Source organism: Muntiacus reevesi, chromosome 18, assembly GCF_963930625.1.
Source record: "Muntiacus reevesi chromosome 18, mMunRee1.1, whole genome shotgun sequence".
Lineage (NCBI taxonomy): Eukaryota > Metazoa > Chordata > Mammalia > Artiodactyla > Cervidae > Muntiacus > Muntiacus reevesi.
In genome coordinates, this window is record NC_089266.1 from 38,557,165 (window position 1) to 38,578,242 (window position 21,078).

Consider the following 21,078-nt stretch of genomic DNA (forward strand, 5'->3'; position numbering starts at 1 on the left):
GGCTGGGTCTCTCCATGCCCTCCCCACCAGGGAACAAGCCCCCACTCTCTTCCCTGGCTCCTGGGAGGGGGTCTCAAAGCCCTCACCTCTTTTCCAATTCAGAGTCCCCCAGAGTCCCGTTCATGAGCTGGTTGGGGGTCCACTTCAGAGTGAGGCTCTCTGCAGACTGGTGCAGGGAGAGGTAGCCTGGGACGGCCTCCATGTCCTCCTTCTACAGACAGGAGACACACAGAGGACAGGGAAGATGAGGGCCTGAGAGGCCCCGGGATGGCCTGAGGAAGAGGAGCTCCAGGTGGGTTCAGGGGAGGCCAGGCCGGGCCAATCACAGGGTCTGGGCCTGGGGACCGGGAGGAAGCAGGGGCGTCATGTGCCACCTGCAGATGTGGGCACCTCCTTCCCCTGCCTGGCTGGGGCCACCACCTCTGCCCCGGGTGCCTCTTGGCTCTCAGATGTGTCTGGGTGTTCCCCCTCCCTGTTGGCCGCCGTTCCTGCCCCCGGAAGGCCTGATCTCAGTGGGCTGGAGCCGATGCCATCCTGGCTCATGACAGCTCAAGGCTGGGCGTGAGGCGTGCGAAATGAAGCCTCTGAAGGAAGGGCTGATTGTGGCTGGAGGTCTGGGCCCCTCGGGAGGAGGGAGAGGTGGGGGCGTTCGGCTCCCCTACCGGCTGCACCAGCACGTTGTTCTTGCCGTAGAGCAGCCGGGCCCTGGAGTTCTGGTGCAGCGACTCCACGTACTCACGGGCGCAGGCGGCGAGCCTGTCCTCCGGCGCACTGCCGCTTGAGTGTCGCTTTCGGATCTGCGCACAAAGTCACGCCTTGGCCCCTGGTCTGGGGAGGTCGGCGTGGGGGCCAAGGACCCCGAGATTCCTTCCTGTCTCCAGATTGCCCTCAGCCTCGGACCAGCTCTGTGCTCCTGGCATCTATGTAAGAGCCAGTGCGGGGAAGGCTCTCCCGGGCTGGCCGCTACCACCTGAATCTGCCAGGGGCACAGAGGCTGGCTGCCCTCGCCACAGGCCCAGGGGCCCATCCTGGGTGAGCACGGGGTGAGAAGAGGGACACCTACTCCTAGGGCTGGGCGCTTCGCGGGGGAATCCTGGCGATGCGGGGGACCCCGGATACGGTGTCTCTGGACCAGCTCATCAGCAGAGGGGTCAGTCCAGTAGTGGTCGGCTGTCTTGAGCTTGGTATACTCCAAGGCACAGGGTCCCACTGTGGAGACAGGAACCACCAGCTCGGGGGTGGCCCCTTGGCACCTGCCCCGGAGCCCCCACTGTGGGCCAGCACAGGCCTCTCTGATCCCAGGCTTACCTAGAAGAGAGGCCAAGATGGGGCCAAACACAGGGTCAGCCAGTAACGCCTCCTTCTCGTAGTACTTGCTGCCAGGAAAGAGACAGACAGGGTGACCGCAGGGCTCTGGGCCTCCTTCCAGGGCCATCACGCTCACCAAGGAGACACATCACCACAAGGACCTAATCCCTGTCCAGTCATCAAGCAGCAACAAGTATACAAGGGCTGAGCTTTGTGGGCGGCCTGGGGCAGTCTGTGCTTTCAGGGCGCTACAGTGAATGGCGCATGCCTACAGACCATGGTGGGCAGTCAGGCACGGGGGCTGGGGTGGGGAGGGGGCGCTCAGGAAGGGCAGTCACCTGCAGTTCTCCACCAGGTACTGCACGACCTTGTCCAGCACTTTCTCGATCAGCGCCGTGCGCACCCAAATGTGCTTCAGGGCCTGCAGGCTGAGGGCTGGGGCCTTCCCGCTGGCGGAGCCCTGTCTCCGCAGGGTCTCCTGGTTGCCTGCCAAGGGTTTCCTGCAGAGAGAGGGATGGGCTCCAGGAGTGTGAGGGTGCGGGGGGCAAGCCGCAATGCAGACTGGTGGCTCTGGGAGCCGAGTCTGGTGCCACAAGACGAGAACCCAGAGGACTGACCAGGGGGAGGGGTTGGAGATGAAAGGGCCACCCCCCCACCGCCACCCTTAGTCTGGGCCCTCACCTGAGAGGCCCTCGGAAGTGGTACGAGCGGCGGCCCGGGCTCACCTGCCGTCCACCTGCTGCTGCAGCTCCTGTACCTTGCGGCAAACCTCCCCGGCTACCGGGCACGTCTTCCCCACCTTGGTGAACAGGGCTGCCATCTTGTCACTGCGCAGGAAGCCGGCAGCGCGGCGCCTCAACTGATGCAGGAGGCAAGCCTCCACCGCACCTGGGCCACAGAGGGGACGGCAACTGAGCCTAGGCAAGACGGGGCGAGGGAGAACACCCCCTCCCTCATACCCATGGGGAGCAGAGCTGAGGACTGGGGGGTGCGGTTCAGGCTTAGGCGGGCCACGGAGATACACCCCGACCTCTTTCCAAAGTGCTCCCGCCTGTGCCCCTGCTCCTGCCCACCCAGAGTGGACCCCTGGGGGCTTTGAGATGCCACTCCATCCCCGTCCCCTCCTGCCACCTGGCCTGGTGTGCCTCATGCCTCCTGTATGTGGCATCGTCCTGAGGCTCTGAGGACAAAGCTGCCAGGATGGGTTGGCATGGGTGACTCCACCCCTGCCCACGAGGGCAAGCACAGACAGCACCCCCAGGACAGGGGACGAGGGGAGCACACAGCGCGGCAGTCCTCCTGGAGAGCACCAATGATGTGGTTGCTAAGGAACGAGGCTCTGGAGAAGGAGCTGAAATATTGAGGAAGCCACTGCAGAGATCAGACCTGACAGCGGCCCTGAATTATTGATGAGCCCTGCGGGAGTGAGAGATTTCTCCTTCCCATGCAGGGAGGGCTTCCCTTCATTCATTCATGCTTTTAGGGGCTAGGCCTACTCTCTGTCTGGACGCTGCTTACAGCAGACAGATTCCACGGGGAAGCAAAGAAGGGCATGGTGGGGGAGGGTGGGGAGCTGCCCTGGGCACAAACAGATGCTAAAAGAAATTAGTGTGGAGGTACAGGGGGAGGAAGGGGCTTGGCCGTGACTGAGGCCAAGCTGATTGTTTTATAGAAGAGGAAGGAAAGGCCCTGAAAGGGGAAGAGGGCTGGTTCGCATCACAAAGTGGCAGAGATGGGAGGAGGAGCCAGGGCCCCAAACCTGGGCTGAGCCCCTTTCACCTCCTCCAGGTGTGTTGGGGGTGGGGGCTCACAGGTGGGAGGAGGTCTCCCCTTGCCTCCTGGGCTGGAGGTGGGTGTCCCAGGTGGCGCTAGTGGTAAAGAATCTGCCTGCCAATGCAGGACACACAGGTAGGTTCAATCCCTGATTCGGAAAGATCCCACACGCCTCAGAGCAACTAAGCCCGTGAACCACAACTACTGAGCCTGTGTTCTAGAGCCTGGGAGCTGCAGCTACTGAAGCCAGCAGCTCCCAAGCCCGTGCTCCGAAACAAGAGGAGCCACCGGAGTGAGAAGCCCACACACCACAATGAGACAGTAGCCCCTGTTCGCCGAAACCAGAGAGAAGCCGGTGCGGCAACGAAGACCCAGCACAGCCGAAAACAAATAAATAAACTATCTTTTTTTAAAAAAAAAAAAACCAACCTGCATCTTAAAAAGAAAGAAACCTGCACTTCGGAAAAAACCACTGAAAGCAGTGGCTGTCACCTCATTTCTGCCTTCACTGTTATGGTCACTGCTGTCCTGTAAGTTTGGTTTGGCTGTCTCTTGCACTGAGGTTGAGAAGTTTAGAGGGTCTCTGGGGCCAACCTGGAAGCCGGCCAGCTCAGTGAGAGTGGTCCCAGGGGAGGGGAAGTTAGCGCTCTCGCCCTCTTCTGGGAGACGCAGCCTTTCCCTCCTGCCATATTCATACATCTGTGAGCATGTGTGTCCGCAGACAGGTGTATCTACAGGTGTCATGGGTATATGAGGCATGTGGGGGAATCTTCGCTTTGGGGTCACATGCTCCCCTCTGTGGTAGGTCCCTGGAGGTCCTACATAGCCTTGGGGCAGGGAGCACAGACGAGTGACCCTTTAGTCCTTGTCTCTTGGTCCTGCTGCAGCTACATGCCCACACCTAGAGGAAGGTGGTGACTGCTTCCCAGGGTGACAGTGCCCGTTCAGAGCAGGAGAAAAGCAGAGAGGAACAGGAACCAGAGTGGCAGCAGGTGGCACCAGTCCTGCAGGGGACCGAGCTCCTCGGTGATGTGACTAATTGCCGGGGAAATGAGTCATTAGCCTTCCTACCTTCCCCAGGCGACCGCTGCACGGCACGCGTGAAGTCAGGCTGGGGAGCTGGGGATGCAAGCAGTGCCAGCCTGCCAGGCAGCCTCTGAGCACAGGGCTGCGGATTCTCTGGGGGTGGGCGGAGGCAGGCCTCCATAATCACTGTGAGTAGGGAGCGCTGAGAGAAGAACAGCACATCTGGTGCCCCCACTCACCCCGTGGCCCTGAAGTGCCTCCTGTGAAACCCGGGCAAGTTGCCAGGCAATGTCTGCAGCGGGAGAAATCCCTCTCGCCTCTCCACCTTCCAAGCAAAGTAATCAACCCTCTGCCAAAGTAACACCCTCTGCCAGCTGTTCCTAGTCCGAGTCCCCAGGCTCCTGAGTCAGGACTTGTTAGACCACACTACGCCTCCCCCATTCACAAAGGGCTGAACCTCGCAGAGGAGTGCGTGCAATGAAAGATGTTATCATGTGCAGTGCGTAGGCAAAATAAGATCATAACACTTACAATAATTGAGAATTACTCTCCTGAGAGGGTCTGTGGATGGGCTTCTGGACTTCCCAGAGAGCTCTTAACTTTGCACACAGAATCATCGGTCTGCTCCCATGTGCATAGGTGGGTGGTTCTTTTCTGGATAAAGAATCCTTGACTTTTGGTTTCTAAAAGGTGTCTCTGACCCCGGAAAATTTTAAAACCCCGCTCTAAGACTTCTGGGTTGAGCAGAATCACAGACATGTCCACTGACCGACACTCACAGAGATGCAAGCACAAAGACCCGCCTGGTCCCTCCCTGGGCAGTGCACCCACACTCAGAGCTGCAGTTGCAGAGCCACCAGCAATAACGTCCAACTCTCCAGCTGTCCACACTCCCCAGGAGGGCCTCTCACAGACCATTAAGCTACCCTCTCCAGGGGAAAGGGTCTGAAGGAGAGGGGCCTGGCAAGGAGACCCCCATCACAGCCAAAGCACCAAGTCACCCGAAACCACCCCCCTGCTGACTGAGCTGTCCCGGCCCTGGTCCCCCAGCTGGGACACGAAAGCTTCAGAAGCCCTGTTCCAGGGTTCCTAATACCACCTTCAGCCACTCCGGGTGCCCCCAAAGATGGGAAACACCATCCTGGCAGTCTTTCGGCCCATTTCATGTAAGAAAAACACATACTGATTAAAAACAAATCGACACTGTTACTGTTTTTGGTGACTGGTTGGGATGGAAGCATTTGGGTGAGTAAACTGAAACAGAGAAATAGAGATGACTCAACAAGCTGGATCCTCTCACTCCCCACTTATGGTGACCTTTGGAGCTGCGGTAACAGAGGGGCCCAGGGTACCCTCTCTACTCCGTCATCCAACTCCACTGACAGCAAGGCTCAGGGAACTGCTGTCAGTAATCCAGGATAGAAAGGGTATCCTGAAGCAACTTCGCACGCACACACGCACGCTCACACACACGACACATTCATACAGTGTAATTACGATGCCACTCTGAAAAAGGGTGAGGATGCTCTCTAGGAGCTAAGAACAGCAAAGTTTTCAAAAGAGACCTTTGGATTACAAAAAGGGTGGGGTAAACAAAAAACACAATTTTTTTTTTAAGATTAAGATAAACTCTGGAAGGAGGCACAAGAAGCAATATAGTCTTGATCTTTGAGCCAGGTTGTTGATTTAAAATAATAATTGCATCATGAAAGGATGCCAGAGACTCTCTCCATCAGGGTGAATTGTCATACAACTCAGAAAGACTCGAAGCTACCCTTCACTAGCTCTCAGCAAATAGGGTCTGCAGGTTAGTTTGGTTCCCCACTCTTACAGGAGCACCCGGGCCCTGCTTAGGGCAGCCACTGGTGATCTGAGCTGCGCAGGGACCGAGAAACAATTCCGTGGGCTGAGAGAAGCTCAGGTGTCTCAGGAGCCCACAAGAATGGATTAAAGTCAGTGGGGCTTCTCTGGTGGTCCAGGGGTTAAGACTCCACACTTGCATTGCAGTGGGTGTGGGTTCAGTTCCTGGCTGGGAACTAAGATCCCACATGCCGCAAAGCACAGCCAAAAAAAAAAAACAAGAAAGAATGGACTAAAGCCATGGCTGTCCAGGAAACACAGCGGTGGGCACTGAGAAGGGTCCTCAATCAGCCCTGGGTCCTCAGAAACAGCCCCCGCTCTCACATGCACATCCACAATTAAAAGGTGTTCAGCAGCCAAGGGGCCTGGACAAGCCCAGTACAGTTATAGGGGGGCCCACTGGACGGCCTTCCAAGAATGAGGTGGAGGACACGGCGGCCAGAGTTAGCACAGCCTGACGTGAAGGCTGGGCCTGAGGCTCCGAGGTGCGAGGAGTGGATAACCCCAGGAGCAGGTGTGTTCAGAGCCCTGGCCCCCACCTCCGCCAGCTGACATCTGTGCATCAGGCGAGTTCAGCCTCCGAGTGAGGAGAGTTAAACAGGTGGCTGGTTTGGGGCCTGGAGTTTCGGGGGACTTGACTCAGAGCAGAATTTTTAAGTCTTGGAGAGTGGAACCAAGATTTCCAGGAGAGGAGCAACCCCCTGGAAATAGAAGCCGGGGTAGGATGGGCGGCCTCCTTTCACGCGGTGGATGAAGTGGGCAGAGCAAAGAGGTGAGGCCGGGCATCACACGTCTCTCCCCTCCCCACTTCCCTGGCCGGCTATTTCCACCCAGGGATTTATAACAGCTGCCTCCACGAGGAATGAGCATTTCTATGGTAACGGGGTACATTTTCCCTCCGCCTGCACTGGTGATGCTGGCTGTTTGCTTCAGCTTTGTATGTTGGGGGGTGGCATTCAGTCTTGTTCAAAGCCCTAAAACAAGAAAGCAACTCTCCCATCCAGACTTTCACTGGGAGGAGACAGCCCTTTCCTGATATTCCAGAATTAAACAGGTGAAGGAAATGAGGTTCATCCCGCACATACCCATCTTCCTTGTCCCCCTGGAGATGCAGGGCAAAGTCCATGTGCAGAGCTCACACTGGCTGCCCAGGAGCCAGGCCAGTGCCAGCCACACCCAGCTCGGCAAGGGACCCACTGTCTCAAGGACATCAATCCAGGAAACATCCTTTCTCTTCCTTGCATCTTTCGTTTCTCCCTATTAGATACTTTCCATTTGTATATAAGGGCTTCCTAGGTGGTGAAGTGGTAAAGAATCCATCTGCAATGCAGGAGATGCAGGAAGCCAGGGTTTGATCCCTGGGTTAGGAAGATTCCCTGGAGTAGGAAATGGCAACCCACTCCAGTATTCGTGCCTGAAACATTCCATGGACAGAGGAGCCTGACAGGCTACAGTCCATGGGGTTGCAAAGAGTCGACACCACAGAGTGACTAACACTTCCCAGTATTCTTGCCTGCAAAGCACCATGGACAGAGGAGTCTGCTGGGATATAGTACATGGGGGTCACAAAGAGTCAGAGGCGACTGAGCACGTATGCACATTTGTAAACAAACATTCTCTATTTTCTTCAATTAAAAAGAAAACAAACCACCACCTCCCTTGGCCCTGTATCCCCACTTAGGTATTAAACCATTTAGCTGCTCCCCTTTATGTAACATCTCTCAAGAATGTGGTGTATGTGCCACACAGCTGGATGGGGTGGTGACTGCTCTGACAGGTCATCCGGGGCTGTCTCCCTGAGGAAGGGCTTGGTCTTGATCTCCAGGGAGAGACCCTGGGTGCCCTCCCTAGAGGCAGTCTCTGTAGGCGGCCTGAGAAGGCGGGACAGTGCAGGGAGGGTAGACATGTGCCGCGGTCCCCACCTCCCTCCAGACAGGCGTGCCTGTGGCTCTGTCAAGGTCGAGGATTTCCCACGGGCCCCGACGGATGGGGAGACAGAGCACCGAGAGATTTTCTGTTGGGACAGGGGAGCTGCAAACGCCCTTGTTTTTCTTACAAAACCAGCCTTCAGAGCCCACCGCGGCGGTTGTGGTCAGCACTGAGGTTTCAGGCCTCTGGCATTCCCTATAGAAGCTCCTTCATGGTGGTGCAGGGAGGTCCAGTGACTCGGGTTTCTCTCTTTTCTTTTCTTTCGGGTTTCTACCTTTTTCCACTCTTTTTGGAATTTCACCATGACAGGCCACCGCCTGACTGACCATCCTACTGCCGGGAAGCCAGATGATGGCTGGTCTAGTGTGGGCTGCTGAAGGCAAGAGGGTAAGGTTTGTGCCCTTCTTGTATTTGCTCTCTAGAACTACCCAGGTCCCCCGGCCCAGACACTGTCTCTGGTTTAGAAGACCAAGGATGGGAAGGGGAGGAAGCAGCCTCAGCCAACAACAGGTCCTTCCTGGTTCTACCTGGGGGTCCAGGATCAGGGAGGACCCTTCAGAAACATCTGCTTCCTTCCCTTGTTCCCCCAACTCCCCTGGGTACCAATTCTAGACCGTGAAGCCCCCCACTGCTAACAGATGTCTGTACATGGACTTGGGGACACAGCCTGGGTCAGTCTGGGCATAGGACTATCTCTGTGTGGTGAGTGAACACAACGTCCTCAGTCTACAAGGCAAATTAAGTTATGAAAACTCAGTGACTAGCATGCAGTGCTGTGAAGTCAAAGTCACTCAGTCATGTCCAACTCTTTGCAACCCCATGGACTATACAGTCCATGGAATTCTCCAGGCCAGAATACTGGAGTGGGTAGCTGGTCCCTTCTCCAGGGGATCTTCCCAACCCAGGGATCAAACCCAGGTCTCCCACATTGCAGGTGGATTCTTTACCAGCTGAGCCATGAAGGAGCAGGAATTTAGACCCTTCCGTCCTGTATCCAACATCCAGGTCCAAAACCCAGAGGTTGGGACAGATTTGCATACCTATTTGTCTCTTCTGTAGGCTTATATGCCCAGAATCCTGTTTAAGGATGCCTTCAATACAGATGTGTTGAAATAAAAATATTTCTTGTAAAATAAGTTACATATACTTGCTATCTCTATCTCTTCTTCCATCCATCCTCTCCTCTGCTTCCTTTTTAAAAAGAAAAAACAAAAACAAACATTATGGAAAATTCCAAACATATACAAAAGAGGATGATAAAATGAACCCCCATGTACCCATCACACATCATAAGTAAGGCTTGACCGATCTTATTTTAGTTATACCACCTCCAACCACTGTCCCCTTACTCCTAGGTTATTTGGAAACCAATTTTAGACATCATGTATTTTTTCCCCATAAATATTTTAGTATGTATCTCTAAAAGATGACTTTTAAAAACATGTGCCTAATACCTGTACTGCACCTACAAAATTAATAATAATTTCTTAATATCTTCAAATTCCTAGATTGGATTCCCAGAGTTCAAAGTTCTGATTGTCCAGATGCTCCAAGTTCCCAGAAACATGGATTCTCAGAGGGAATTCAGGAGAAGGTTCGAGGAGGCTTTATGGGGAAGGTTGTAAGATCACTTTTAAGAACAAGGCAGAAGGTCACTGGTGGTGGTGATGACACTTACTGAGCACCTACTGCATACCTGGCTCCATGCTGTGTGCTTTGCCCCCATCACTCCTTTAACCCCTCACATCAACCTTATGGTGTAGGTTCAGAGTTGCTTAAGTGGCCAGGTCACATACTTGGTGACATGGTCAGTCTGTGAAGCCAGGTCAGGTGTGTTGGACTTTAATGTCTCGGGTGCAGACCGCTGCCACCTGCCCTCAGCCACGCCCCAAGGCAGGGCCAGCGGAGCCAGTCCCCCAGAGGGCCTTCCTTTCCACCTGATCGCTTCCGGACGCAAAGTGGGAGCCAGATATGCTGAGAATGAGCTATTTGCTCAGTGCAGGCAGGAAGCAGAGAGAAGGGATCCCTTTCACTGGAGAGAGACAGACTGAAAACTGCCTGGCGTCTGACTCTCAGAACGCATGGCAGCATCCCAGGTGGGATGCGTCCTCCCGTCACACCTGCTTCTCTCCAGCTCATTGGTATCCCCGCCATTCCCTAGAGAAGCTGGCTGCTGCGGCGGACCTTCCCCTGCTAATGAAAGCCGCTTAGCAACAGGGAGCTGGTTAATAAAGCCCTGGTGCGGTTCCCAGCTCCAGAGACTCCACCCCCGTCTCCCATTACAGCTCATCCTCAGCCTGAAGCAACCTCAGGTGGACTGATCAATCGCCGGGTAATCAATCGCCGGGCGGAGGGCAGGGAGCCTGGGGACTGACCGGCAGGGCTGGCCCCCTCTGGCCTGCGCCCACCCCCAATGCCCGAGTATATTTACGCAGGTCTAAGAACCTGCTCAACCAGGTCCGGAACCTCTCATGGGCCTCCTAAAGCCCTTCTACCCACCATTGGTTAAAAATCCAACCTCAGCGCCCAATGGGAATGGAGCAGAGACACTGGGGAGGCAGATACTCCCAGACCTGAGCTGGGAGTTGAAGGGAGGCCCAGTGCTCCTCAGTGGAGCCCTAAATTACCCCAGACCCCTAAATAACCCTGAGAGAGTAACCACGCCCTCTATGAGCAGACATTATTACAAACGCAGAGTTCAGACCATCCACTGCTTGACCCTGAGTTGCCCACAAAGCTCCTTGCCCTCTGGAGGAAGGGGTGGCAGGAGCTACTGGCCTACACCTGGGGGTTCAAGAATCGGGGTGAAAACAGGAAGCATCCATTTCACTCAGCAGTAAGTGTCCACCATCAAAAAGTGTCAAAGGGAGGAAAATGCAAACTTGACTTGACTTTTCAAGATAAAGGGGAGAGGGGCTTCCCTGGTAGTCCAGTGGCTAAGACTCTGCACTCCCAATGCAGGGGTCCTGGGTTCAAGCCCTGGTCAGGGAGCTAGATCCCATCTGCCACAGTTAAAGATCCGGCATGCCACAACAAAGACTCAGTGCAGCCAAACAAATAAAAAAATAGATACATAAACTAAAAAAAAAAAAAAAAAGATGAAGAGGGGATATCAGAGAACCATCTCCCACAGTGGGGTTTGGGTCTAGTCTCTGGGAGGGGGGTGCAGTTACCAGGTCTGGGGGGCTGGGAGGGGGCGTCTCAGGGCAGCGCTGCAGCCACGCTCCTAGGTAGGAGGGCAGCACGCAGAGACCCCGCCCCTGCCAGCCAGGCGCGCCAGCAGGGTCTGCTCGCAAGGTTTCCACCCGAAGGGGCCCGACCAGCTTCTAGACAGACAGGTTTAGGAGCAAGCAGAGCAAACACACAACAAAAGCGTGTTCCTTGCCAGGTCCGGAGTCTCCCTCCTCCCCTTGAAGAACAGGAACGTTCCTGGGTTTACCCGGGGCCAGGTGTTGACCCAGGGATTTTTCAGTTCCATTTCTAAGGCTCTCCAGAAGGTGATGTTTCTGGTTCAAACGTCTATATTCTAAGGAAGCTTAGGGAAGCTCTTCTAGCTCAGGCCCTGCCCTCTTCAGTCAGACACCCCTTAGCCATCCTCTGCCATGAACGGAGGGGCCAAGGGCAGGGCAGAGGGGCCCAGGACCCCAGGCCTCCACAAAGCTCCAGGGGAAGGGGTCACTCACGGCAGAGCTAATCCAGTCTCCACAGCCTTCACTGCGCTCCCGTTTCCCCTCAGAACAAAGCCGACCTCTGGATGCGGCCAGGACCACTGCAAGACCCAGGGCAGGGGACTTCCCTGGTGGTCCAGTGGTTAAGGCTCTGCACTGCCAATGCAGGGGGCGTGGGTTCCATCCCTGGTGGGGGAACTAGGGTCGGCCATGCCATGTAGAATCGTCAAAAGATTTTTAAAACAAGACCCAGGGTAAGACTGGATCCACTTCTAACTAAAAATGCATTCTGAACAGTTTCCCCGTGGGTGAAGGAGCCTGGCGTATCAGAATCTCCAAAAAGCCAGAAAACTGGAGTTTTCCATCAGTACATGTCTGTTCTTCTTGCCCCCCACCCCCAACCCTCCAGGAATCCCTGGTTATGATTCTACCATGTGATGCAGGCAGGAGAAAGGGCTGATAATCACTGCTTTAAACCAACCTTACTTTGAGCCCAAGCTGGGATCCACCTCACCACTGAACACCACCATTAGTACAGTGTAAGGATTCCTCTTCCCGTGGGTCTCAGATGCCCGGCTCAACTTAGCTTTATTCTGCTGGCAGCCCCTCCTGCTGGCGTTCCCTTTAGTGACTGTGCACTGAGCCCAAGGCAGAGGCAGCAAACTGGCAGAGGCGTGCAGATGCCTCTTGTTGAGCCCACACAATTTTTTTTTTTAATGGGAGTTAGTTATCAGCATTTAAAAACTGGGACATTTCACACAGAAACCAGACTGCTGACTTCTCTTAAAATAAAACAAAGGCCACGGCAAGGCCGGGACCAGCATTCCTGCAGAAGCTGAGTGGTGGCTGCCCTCTTCAAACCTGGCCAGGGCTACCCACTCGTGACCACTGCCTGCTGTCCCACATCCAGACTTTCTCATCTGACCCTGTGGGCATTTCAGTTTGCGCTTTGACCTAAGGTACCTCCTGAAATCCAGCCAAACCGGGCTCTTCTTGCTTTGGGGCTGGTTTTAGAACCCTGGATACTTGGGTCAATTTCACAGACTCTTGATCTATTTCAGCGACTGAAACTCTCCTTTTGATGGTGGTATCTCTGCCTGCTGGAAAGAGCCACGGACTTCAAGGCAAGAGGCGGAAGTGAAGGCCCCGCTGTTTCCCGGGGACCCCTTCCTGGACTGATCAGAGGCGAGCAGGCACGTTTCTTCTCACCCTAAGGGACCTGATGGTGGGATGCCCACAGCTTTCCGCCTGCCTCTCTGCCCCCGCTCTCCCACCGCTGCCCACGTTCGGCACCCATGCACAAGCCGTTTTCGCTGTTTCATTGTTCTGTGCTTTTTGCTGTGTGTGCTCTGGATGAAGCCGAGCACCATTGCCACGGTGCCTCTGGGCGACCAGCAGAGCCCTTCTGGTGACCATGACAGACAGTGGCTCATGTCAGGGGGACTCAGCATAGGTAGAAGGGAGTAGGGTTCTCATACTCTTTAAAATCACTTCTTGCGAGACTAGCATGGTTTTTCCCCAGCAGGGCTTCTGCCACAGAAAAGGTGGGATCGGATTGGTCCTGTGGACCCGAGAAGGGCTATATCATTTCAAAGAATCAACTTACCCAAAAGGGAGATACTAGGACCTCCAATCCTGCAAACCTAGCTTCAGCCTTAATGCCCAGAAGAGGAAAGACGGACGTTTTTCTGAGCTCTTACAAACGTAGGAATGTTCACAGGCATCATCTCAATCCCCATGAAAATTCCTTGAGGTGGGAATCACCACCCTGTTTTTAGAGCAGCAGACTGAGGGTGACAGAAGTCAAGAAACGTGTCCAGTACAACTTGAAAAGTAAGAAGAGCATCAAGATTTGCCTGAACGCCCAGCCTGTTGCTCGGGCTCTGCTCACAGGCCGCCTCTCCCCAGCCGCCTCCCACATTTCTCTGCTTTTCTTTTTTTTTCACAGCTGTTACCACACCTGTTACTGCAGGATATATTCCTGTGTGCTTTTGTTTTCTGTCTGTCTGCCCACAGAGTGTAATCCCCTGGGGACAGAGAGGCAGTTCACTCTGTCCCTGCCGTTTCCCTGCCTGGAGGAGGAAGCGTCTGGAACCTGGGGGACCTTCAGTGTCTGCTGCTGGACGGACGCGAAGGGCGGCTCTATCGGCCCCACCGTGCTGCTGTCAGGGGTGTCCCTCTCTCGATCTGCTCCTTTCATTCTTTCCCCTCAGAAATGCACAACCTCCCTTCCATGAACACCAAACACCAACCTCAGAGGCCACGGAAAACAACACAAAGATGGCAAACGGCGCAGAGCAACTAAGCCCAAGCACCACAACTATGTGCTCTGGAGCCTGAGAGCTGCAACAAGACAAGTCACCGCAATGAGAGGCCCACACACCGCAACTACAGAGTAGCCCGTGCAGCCACAAGAACCCAGCACAGCCAAAAATACATAAATAGATACTTTTGAAAAAGATGGCAAATGGACAGTCAAATTCCTGGAAATCTAAGAAAACTCAATAGTGTGCAGAGACAGTCTTGCTGCTACAAAGGCAGAAATGTTCACGCCAAGCAGGAAGCGGTGGTTTATTACAGACTTTCTCTTTGAGCCGGGAAGTCTTAGCTAGCCTTCCTTGATCCTCCTGTGGATTTGCATGCAATTGAGTGTCTGGAGAGTTGGGAATGGTGAAGCAACGCAGGCGGGATTGATTAGAAAACAGATGTAGCACAGAAAGCATTCAAAGGCACAGGCCCATCCCCAAAGTTAATGCAAGGATGAACCAGCACCGTGGCTCCCCAACCCAACTACTGAGGCCGGGGGTTCTTAAAGTGCGGTCTCTGGACCAGCAGCACTGGCATCTCCTGTGAAGTGGTTAGAAATGCAAATTCCTGGGGCCACCCCAGAGATATCAGAATCAGAAACTCCAGAGCTGGGACCCAGGAACCTGTTTTAACAAGCCCGACAGGTGACTCTAGGCTTCCCAAGTGGCTCAGCGGTAAAGAATCCGCCTGCCACTGCAGGAGACACAGGAGACGTGAGTTCGATCCCTGGGTTGGGAAGATCCCTTGGAGGAGGGCGTGGCAACCCACTCCAATATTCCTGCCTGGAGAATCCCATGGAGAGAGGAGCCTGGCAGGCTACAGTCCATGGGGTCACAAAGAGTGGGACATGACTTAGCCACTAAACACAACAACAACAGGTGACTATGATGCTAAAATTTGAGCACTACTGTCTTTAGGGACTAGAATATAAAGCAGATTCTTGGGCCCTGGAGATCCTAAATCAGTAGATCTGGGATGGGACCCAACAAGATTTCATAAGCTTCTGAGTTGACTCTGACTTACAACCCGATTTGAAAACTACTAACCCCAAGGACTCTTCCTGTGGCCCCATGGCAGTATCCTCAGTTTTTAAACCCCTCTCTCATTACCCTCCAGTCACTCACTCACCACACAGAGCAAGGATGTGGCTGCTATCTTCATGCACAAACTTCCTGGTGACAGCCTCCTCCATGATTTGCTTCACCTGTGAATAAATGGGTGTCACCGTTATTGACTGATTGATTGATCAAAGGCCTGTGAGCAAGTAAATAGCTTGGTTTGCCCACCTGGTCTGAGTTCAGCCACTTGCAGAGTAGAAGATAGGAATGGGAGAGGTGGGGAAGCAAAGTTTCTTCACTCTAAACATTGCCAAGTGTCTTGGAAAGGCAGCCAGAAAAAGGTAGCCTACCAGGCTCTTCTGTCCATGGGATTTCCCAGGCTGGAATACTGAAGTGGGTTGCCATTTCCTTCTCCAGGGGATCTTCCCAACCCAGGGATCAAACCCAGGTCTCCTGCATTGCAGGCAGATTCTTTACCAACTGAACCACCAGGGAAGCTGAAAAAGGTGCTATAAACCCACTAATCAATCAATTCAGATATTCCAACCTAGGAAGAAGGGCCCTGCTGTGGAGAACAGGGATGGGACGCTATTTGTTCATCCATACTTGGCTGCGGAAGGGCTTGTGGGCTGTCCTTCAGGGACAAATTGTCTCAGTACAGGCCACAGGAAGACACCTGACCCTCCTTTTCTCCCTTCTCCGAGGGGAGGTAGGTCCATCCAGGTATCAGGGACACTCCCCACATGCTCACGAGCCTAGCCTTTTCTCTGTCTAGGTAAAACTCTATGTTCGGATTCCTACCTGAATGTTAAAGCTTGAGAACACCTTGTAAGGTAAGCAGTCACAGTTTTCTTTAGAAAGCACTTTAAAAAGCTTTTAAATTGATGTATAATAAACATATAGAAAAGGGTATATATTCATTGGAAGGACTATTGCTGAAGCTCCACCTAATTCGAAGAGTTGACTCACTGGAAAAGACCCTGATGCTGGAAAAGATTGAATGCAAAAGGAGAAGGGGGCAGCAGAAGGTAAGTTGGTTAGATAGCATTACCGACTCAGTGGACAAGAATTTGAGCAAACTCTGGGAGACAGCGGAGGACGGAGGAGCCTGGCATGCTGTAGTCCATGGGGTTGCACAGAGTCCGACACTACTGAGCCACTGAACAACAACAGATATATCATAATTTCACAGCTTGAAGAATTTTTACAAACTAAACACACCTGTGAAAGCAGCATCAGTTCAAGAAACAACACGTGACTAGCACCCTAGAGTAGCCCCAGACTCTGCCATGATTCCTTCTAGTCACTACTCCCTTCCAAGGTACCCACTATCCTGATTTCTAACATCATAGAGCACATGTGTGGGATTTTGTGCTTTTTATAGATGGAATTGCTCAGTGTGTAGTTGTGTGACTGTGAGATTTGCTCATGTTGTATGTGGATGTGCATTTTTCATTCTCCATTGCGTGAACAACTCACAGCTGACTGGCATTTGGGTAGCTTCCAATTTGGGGCTGTTATGGACAGTGCTGCTATGAACACTCTAGATGTGTCTTTGTGTGAACATGGGGGCTCATTTCTTTGGATTTATACTTTTAGGCAAGGAATTTCTGATGAGGGTATTTGGCATTATGAGATTTTGCCAATTTAGTCCCATCAGCAGTATAGGAGGTTCTAGTTGCTCCCAACATTGAAGCCAAGCACTTTTGATGCCCTGGGGGAACCTCTGTGTGTGTGTGTGTTAGTTGCTCAGTCGTGTTGGACTCTATGCGACCCCATGAACTGTAGTCCACCAGACTCTTCTATCCATAGAATTCTCCAGGGAAGAATACTGGAGTGGTTGCCATTTCCTTCTCCGGGGATCTTCCCCATCCAGGGGTTGAACCTGAGTCTCCTGAATTGCAGTCAGAGTTTTTACCATCTGAGCCACCAGGGAAGCCCCTGGGGGAGCCTGCCAAGAGACAAATACTAATACTGAAGATTAGAGGGATGGATTACCTCAATCCCTGTCTTCAATCTTACTGATTTAGTGAGCTCTGGTCAGACCGAGTCTTTGCCATTCTTTGGACAGTGTCCTGTGTCCAGTGTCCCGATGCTGCCCTTGCTCTCCAGGCCCTCACTTCTGTTTGGAAGGTGGTAGAGCTTCTAAAGTCTGGGGAGGATGGAGGAAGGACCGGAAGTCTCCTCTTTACTGCAAAGTGCTCATGGTTAGTGGTTCAGGTAAAGGAGGATCTGATCGATCCTGCACTCTAAACTATTAAAAGCTTCCTAGATTACTTCCCAAGGGGTGTTTGCATTAAACAGAGCATCATGTCACAACTCAAAGACCAGGAGACATCTAAGCCAGACTGCTGGGGCAGATTTTTTGATTAGGAGGACCTATAGATACTCTTAGTGGCTCAGACAGTACAGAATCTTACTGCAATGCAGGAGACCCAAGTTCGATCCCTGAGTTGGGAAGACCCCCTGGAGAAGGAAATGGCAACCCACTCCAATATTCTTACCTGGAAAATCCCATGGACAGAGCTGCCTAGTGGGTTACAGTCCATGGGGTCACAAAGAGTCGGGCACGACTGAATGACTAACACACACACATATCTACGCCCTGGGAATTCCCTGGTGGTCCAATGGTTAGGACTTTGGGCTTTCACTCCTGGAGCCTAGGTTCAAACCCTGGTCAGGGAGCTAAGATCCTGCAAGCCATGCAGTGCAGACCATAAAAAAAAAAAAAAAAAAAATGACTATAGTTCCTTTGTGAAAAGCCAGCTTTGTCAACAATCACCCCCACTGTCTCCATGTATAGGATCAGAAAGGATATGTTTCTCTCAAAATCTAGCCCTGAAGGTTAAGGGAACTAGGAGCTCAGGGTCAACTTCTATCAGGTCATATACAGAGCTGTAGCATATCCTGGACATTTCTCACATTTGTTTAAGAATCATTCTCAGAGTAGTACAGACAGCCCTTCTAAACACTGCCTTCCCTGAAATCTTTTCTATCATCCCTGACTAACCCCAAATTTGGAACGCATCAACAATCCTAGCACATGTACCCATAGTTTGGATATAGCTACATTTTTATTCTTTTTTTTTTTTTTTTTTTTTAATTTTTATTTTTCAGTGGGTTTTGTCATACATTGATATGAATCAGCCATAGAGTTACACGAATTCCCCATCCCAGTCTCCCATCCCACCTCCCTCTCCACCCGATTCCTCTGGATCTTCCCAGCCCAACAGGCCCGAGCACTTGACTCATGCCTCCCACCTGGGCTGGTGGTCTGTTACATTTTTATTCTTGTTTACACTGTTCATATAAGTCTCTGTCACTACACTGTTTCTTGAGGATTTAAGATTTAAGATTTCTTTTTTCCTTGGGGAGACAAGAGTTGGTGCTTAAATGTTAATTTGATATACTCCTGGACTTAAAAAACTCTTGGCCACTTCATAGCAAAAGCACAATGGAGCTTCTCAAACACAGCTGGAAAGATGATGGCTTCAACTGCTTGTTTGCCAACAGGAAGGAAGTAACCAAATTTAGGGCACAATAGCCAGGTTATAATTAATGCAGAGCCTTAATTATGAGCCTTCCAGAATTCTATAAGAACCCTGAGCCTTCTCCAGTCCTGAAACCTCTCAGTTCAGTCGCTCAGTTGTGTCTGACTCTTTGCCACCCCATGGACTGCAGCACACCAGGCTTTCCTGTCCATCACCAACTCTTAGAACTTGCTCAAACTCATGTCCACTGAGTCGGTGATGCCATCCAACCATCTCATCCTCTGTTGTCCTCTTCTCCTCCTGCCTTTCCCAGCATCAGGGTCTTTTCCAATGACTCAGTTCTTCGTATCAGGTGGCCAAAATATTGGAGTTTCAGCTTCAGCATCAGTCCTTCCAATGACTATTTGGACTGATTTCCTTTAGAATTGCATGCTTTGATATCCTTGCAGTCCAAGGGACTCTCAAGAGTCTTCTCCAACACCACAGTTCAAAAGCATCACTTCTTCGGCGCTCAGCTTTCTTTATAGTCCAACTCCCACATCCATACATGACCACTGGAAAAACCATAGCTTTGACTAGATGGACCTTTGTCAGTAACCTAATGTCTCTGCTCTTTAATATGCAACCTCTAGGAAAGGGGAAAGGTACCAATATGGTAAACTTTTATATATCAGCTAAATATCAGTATCCCTATTTTAGAGATGTAGAAATTGAGACTCAGAAAGGTTAAGTAACTTATTCAAAATCACAAAGAGCTAGGTCCAGACTATTTCAAAGTTTATGCATTCACATCAGACTCTGCAGTCTCCAAGATCAATAGACTTATTTATCAAACATTAATTGAGTGCCAATGATCACTGAGATCAAACCAGTCAATCCTAAAGGAAATCAACCCTGAATATTCATTGAAAGGACTGCTGCTAAAGCTGAAGCTTCAATGCTTTGGCAACTTGATGCGAAGAGCCTGTGCATTGGAAAAGACCCTGATGCTGGGAAAGATTGAGAGCAGGAGGAGAAGGGGTGACAGAGGACGAGATGGTTTTTGGACGGCATCATCGACTCAATGGACGTGAGTCTGTGTAAACTGGGAGACAGTGAAGGTCAGGGAAGCCTAGCACGCTGCAGTCCACGGGGTCACAGAGTCAGACACGACTGAGCAACTGAACAACAACCCTGAGCGCCTACTGTGTGCCAGGCATGGACACAGAGTTCTGGGTAAAACAGGTTTCCTGCCCTTATGGAGGTGACACATCTGGCCGACAGAGGTAGATGGGAAGAGTCCAGGGCTCCATCCAGAGGCCTCATCCATTCTAATCCACTCTGTGGGTTTGGAGCTCTCCAGCGTGCCTATGCGAGTGAGTCATTCACACGGGCACCTCCCCCCACCTCCGCCCCATGAATTGAAATGGGTTTTAGGGCAGGGACAAAGTAGAGGACATTAGTACGCACGGGGAAGGACTTCTCTTTGTGACATGGGCGGGGGGGGGGGGTGCTCCTCAAAAGAGGGAAAAAAAAAATCTGAGTCTTAAAAACCATTCTCAAAAAGCCCCCCTGGCCGCTGGGTAGGGAGGTGGGCGTGGAGTGAGACGTGGTGTGCGGCGAACCCTCATGCAGCCGAGACTCAGTTCCCAGAAAGGTAACCGAGTGGGGTGTAGGGCAAACCGGACCTAAGCCCCCAGGTCACCGGTTCAGCGCGGGCCCCGCCCCCTCCCCAGGCGGCGAGGGCGATGAAGGGGCAGCTCGGTTCTCCAGAAATCGCCGCCACCCCTCCCCCTCGGTCTCCCAGAGCTGCTGCTGTCGCAGGGTGGGGAGCTGCGGGATCGCGAAGCAAACAAACCCTGAAGCGCTGGCCTAGCCCCTGGGGCCGAGGGGTGCTGCCCCTGATCCGGGAGTCGGGCGGGAACCGCAGCCAGTCCAGGACCGGCCCCCGTCCGAGGCCCGCGAGCGCCCGCGCCCTGGGATGGGCGCAGATCTTTCTGTCCCGTGGGCCGTAAGGACAGGAACGCGAGCCCCCGGAGGTCCGTGCCCCGACTTTACCTCCTTTTTCACGTTCCACAGCAGTTTCTCTTTGACCGCGTCCTCCGCGCTGCCCATCTTGCGGCGGCTGACCCGAGGGGAGGTGCCCAGCGGCCCTCTATGCCCCCCACGCGCCCTCGCCGCCTCCGCGCCTCTCGACTCAGCGCCCCACGCGCCAGGCGGAGCCCCCGTCCGCCGCGCTCCCCGCCCGCCGCCGCCGCCGCCGCCGCAGCCACTGCCCGGTGCTGGGCTCCGCAGCCATCTTTCGAGCCCCGCACAGACGTCAGGAGCCTGGCCCGGCCCCTTCCCACTGCCGGGGGCGGGGTGGGGGGGGGATGCTCTCAGCCACGGGGAGGGAGGGGGTCGGGCGGGGGGTGACTGCGCGTGCCTGGGGGCGGCGTGCCCGGGCGCATGCCACGCGGGACGCTGTCATGGCAACGCGCCTGCTCCAGCCCCGAGGGCGCGAACCCGCATTGTGAGCGCCGGTCGCTCGCTCTGCACAGCGCTGGGCCGGGGAGGCGGGGCGCGCCCCTGGACCCCCCCGGGCGGCTAAGAGGGGGCAAGTCGCTATTGCGGAAGCTGGCCCTTATCCAGCTGGATGTTCCGTGATTCCTACATGCTCGATTTCCCGACGGGAGGGCC

The 21,078-nt window shown here is 53.4% G+C and overlaps 1 protein-coding gene and 2 non-coding genes across 5 annotated transcripts in view; 2 read left to right on the forward strand and 1 right to left on the reverse strand.

The window, feature by feature from the left end:
• SGSM2 (small G protein signaling modulator 2) overlaps positions 1 to 20,703 on the reverse strand; it is a 37,143-nt gene extending 16,440 nt beyond the window's left edge. For all 3 annotated transcript variants that reach the window (XR_010659642.1, XM_065909340.1, XM_065909339.1), the window contains exons 1-8: positions 20,458 to 20,703; positions 15,000 to 15,075; positions 2,034 to 2,196; positions 1,647 to 1,808; positions 1,309 to 1,376; positions 1,064 to 1,209; positions 663 to 797; positions 87 to 211 (exon numbers count right to left, since the gene is read on the reverse strand). Coding sequence is in view for 2 of the 3 variants with exons in the window: in XM_065909340.1 (XP_065765412.1) it covers positions 87 to 211; positions 663 to 797; positions 1,064 to 1,209; positions 1,309 to 1,376; positions 1,647 to 1,808; positions 2,034 to 2,196; positions 15,000 to 15,075; positions 20,458 to 20,514 (932 nt within the window). In the remaining variant the exon portion in view is untranslated. The remainder of the gene's footprint in view (positions 1 to 86; positions 212 to 662; positions 798 to 1,063; positions 1,210 to 1,308; positions 1,377 to 1,646; positions 1,809 to 2,033; positions 2,197 to 14,999; positions 15,076 to 20,457) is intronic.
• Positions 10,815 to 10,887, forward strand: TRNAG-CCC (transfer RNA glycine (anticodon CCC)). The gene has a single exon. It is a non-coding gene; the product is annotated as a tRNA-Gly (tRNA).
• Positions 17,543 to 17,614, forward strand: TRNAE-UUC (transfer RNA glutamic acid (anticodon UUC)). Its single transcript has one exon. It is a non-coding gene; the product is annotated as a tRNA-Glu (tRNA).
• Positions 20,704 to 21,078: the final 375 nt, after the last annotated feature.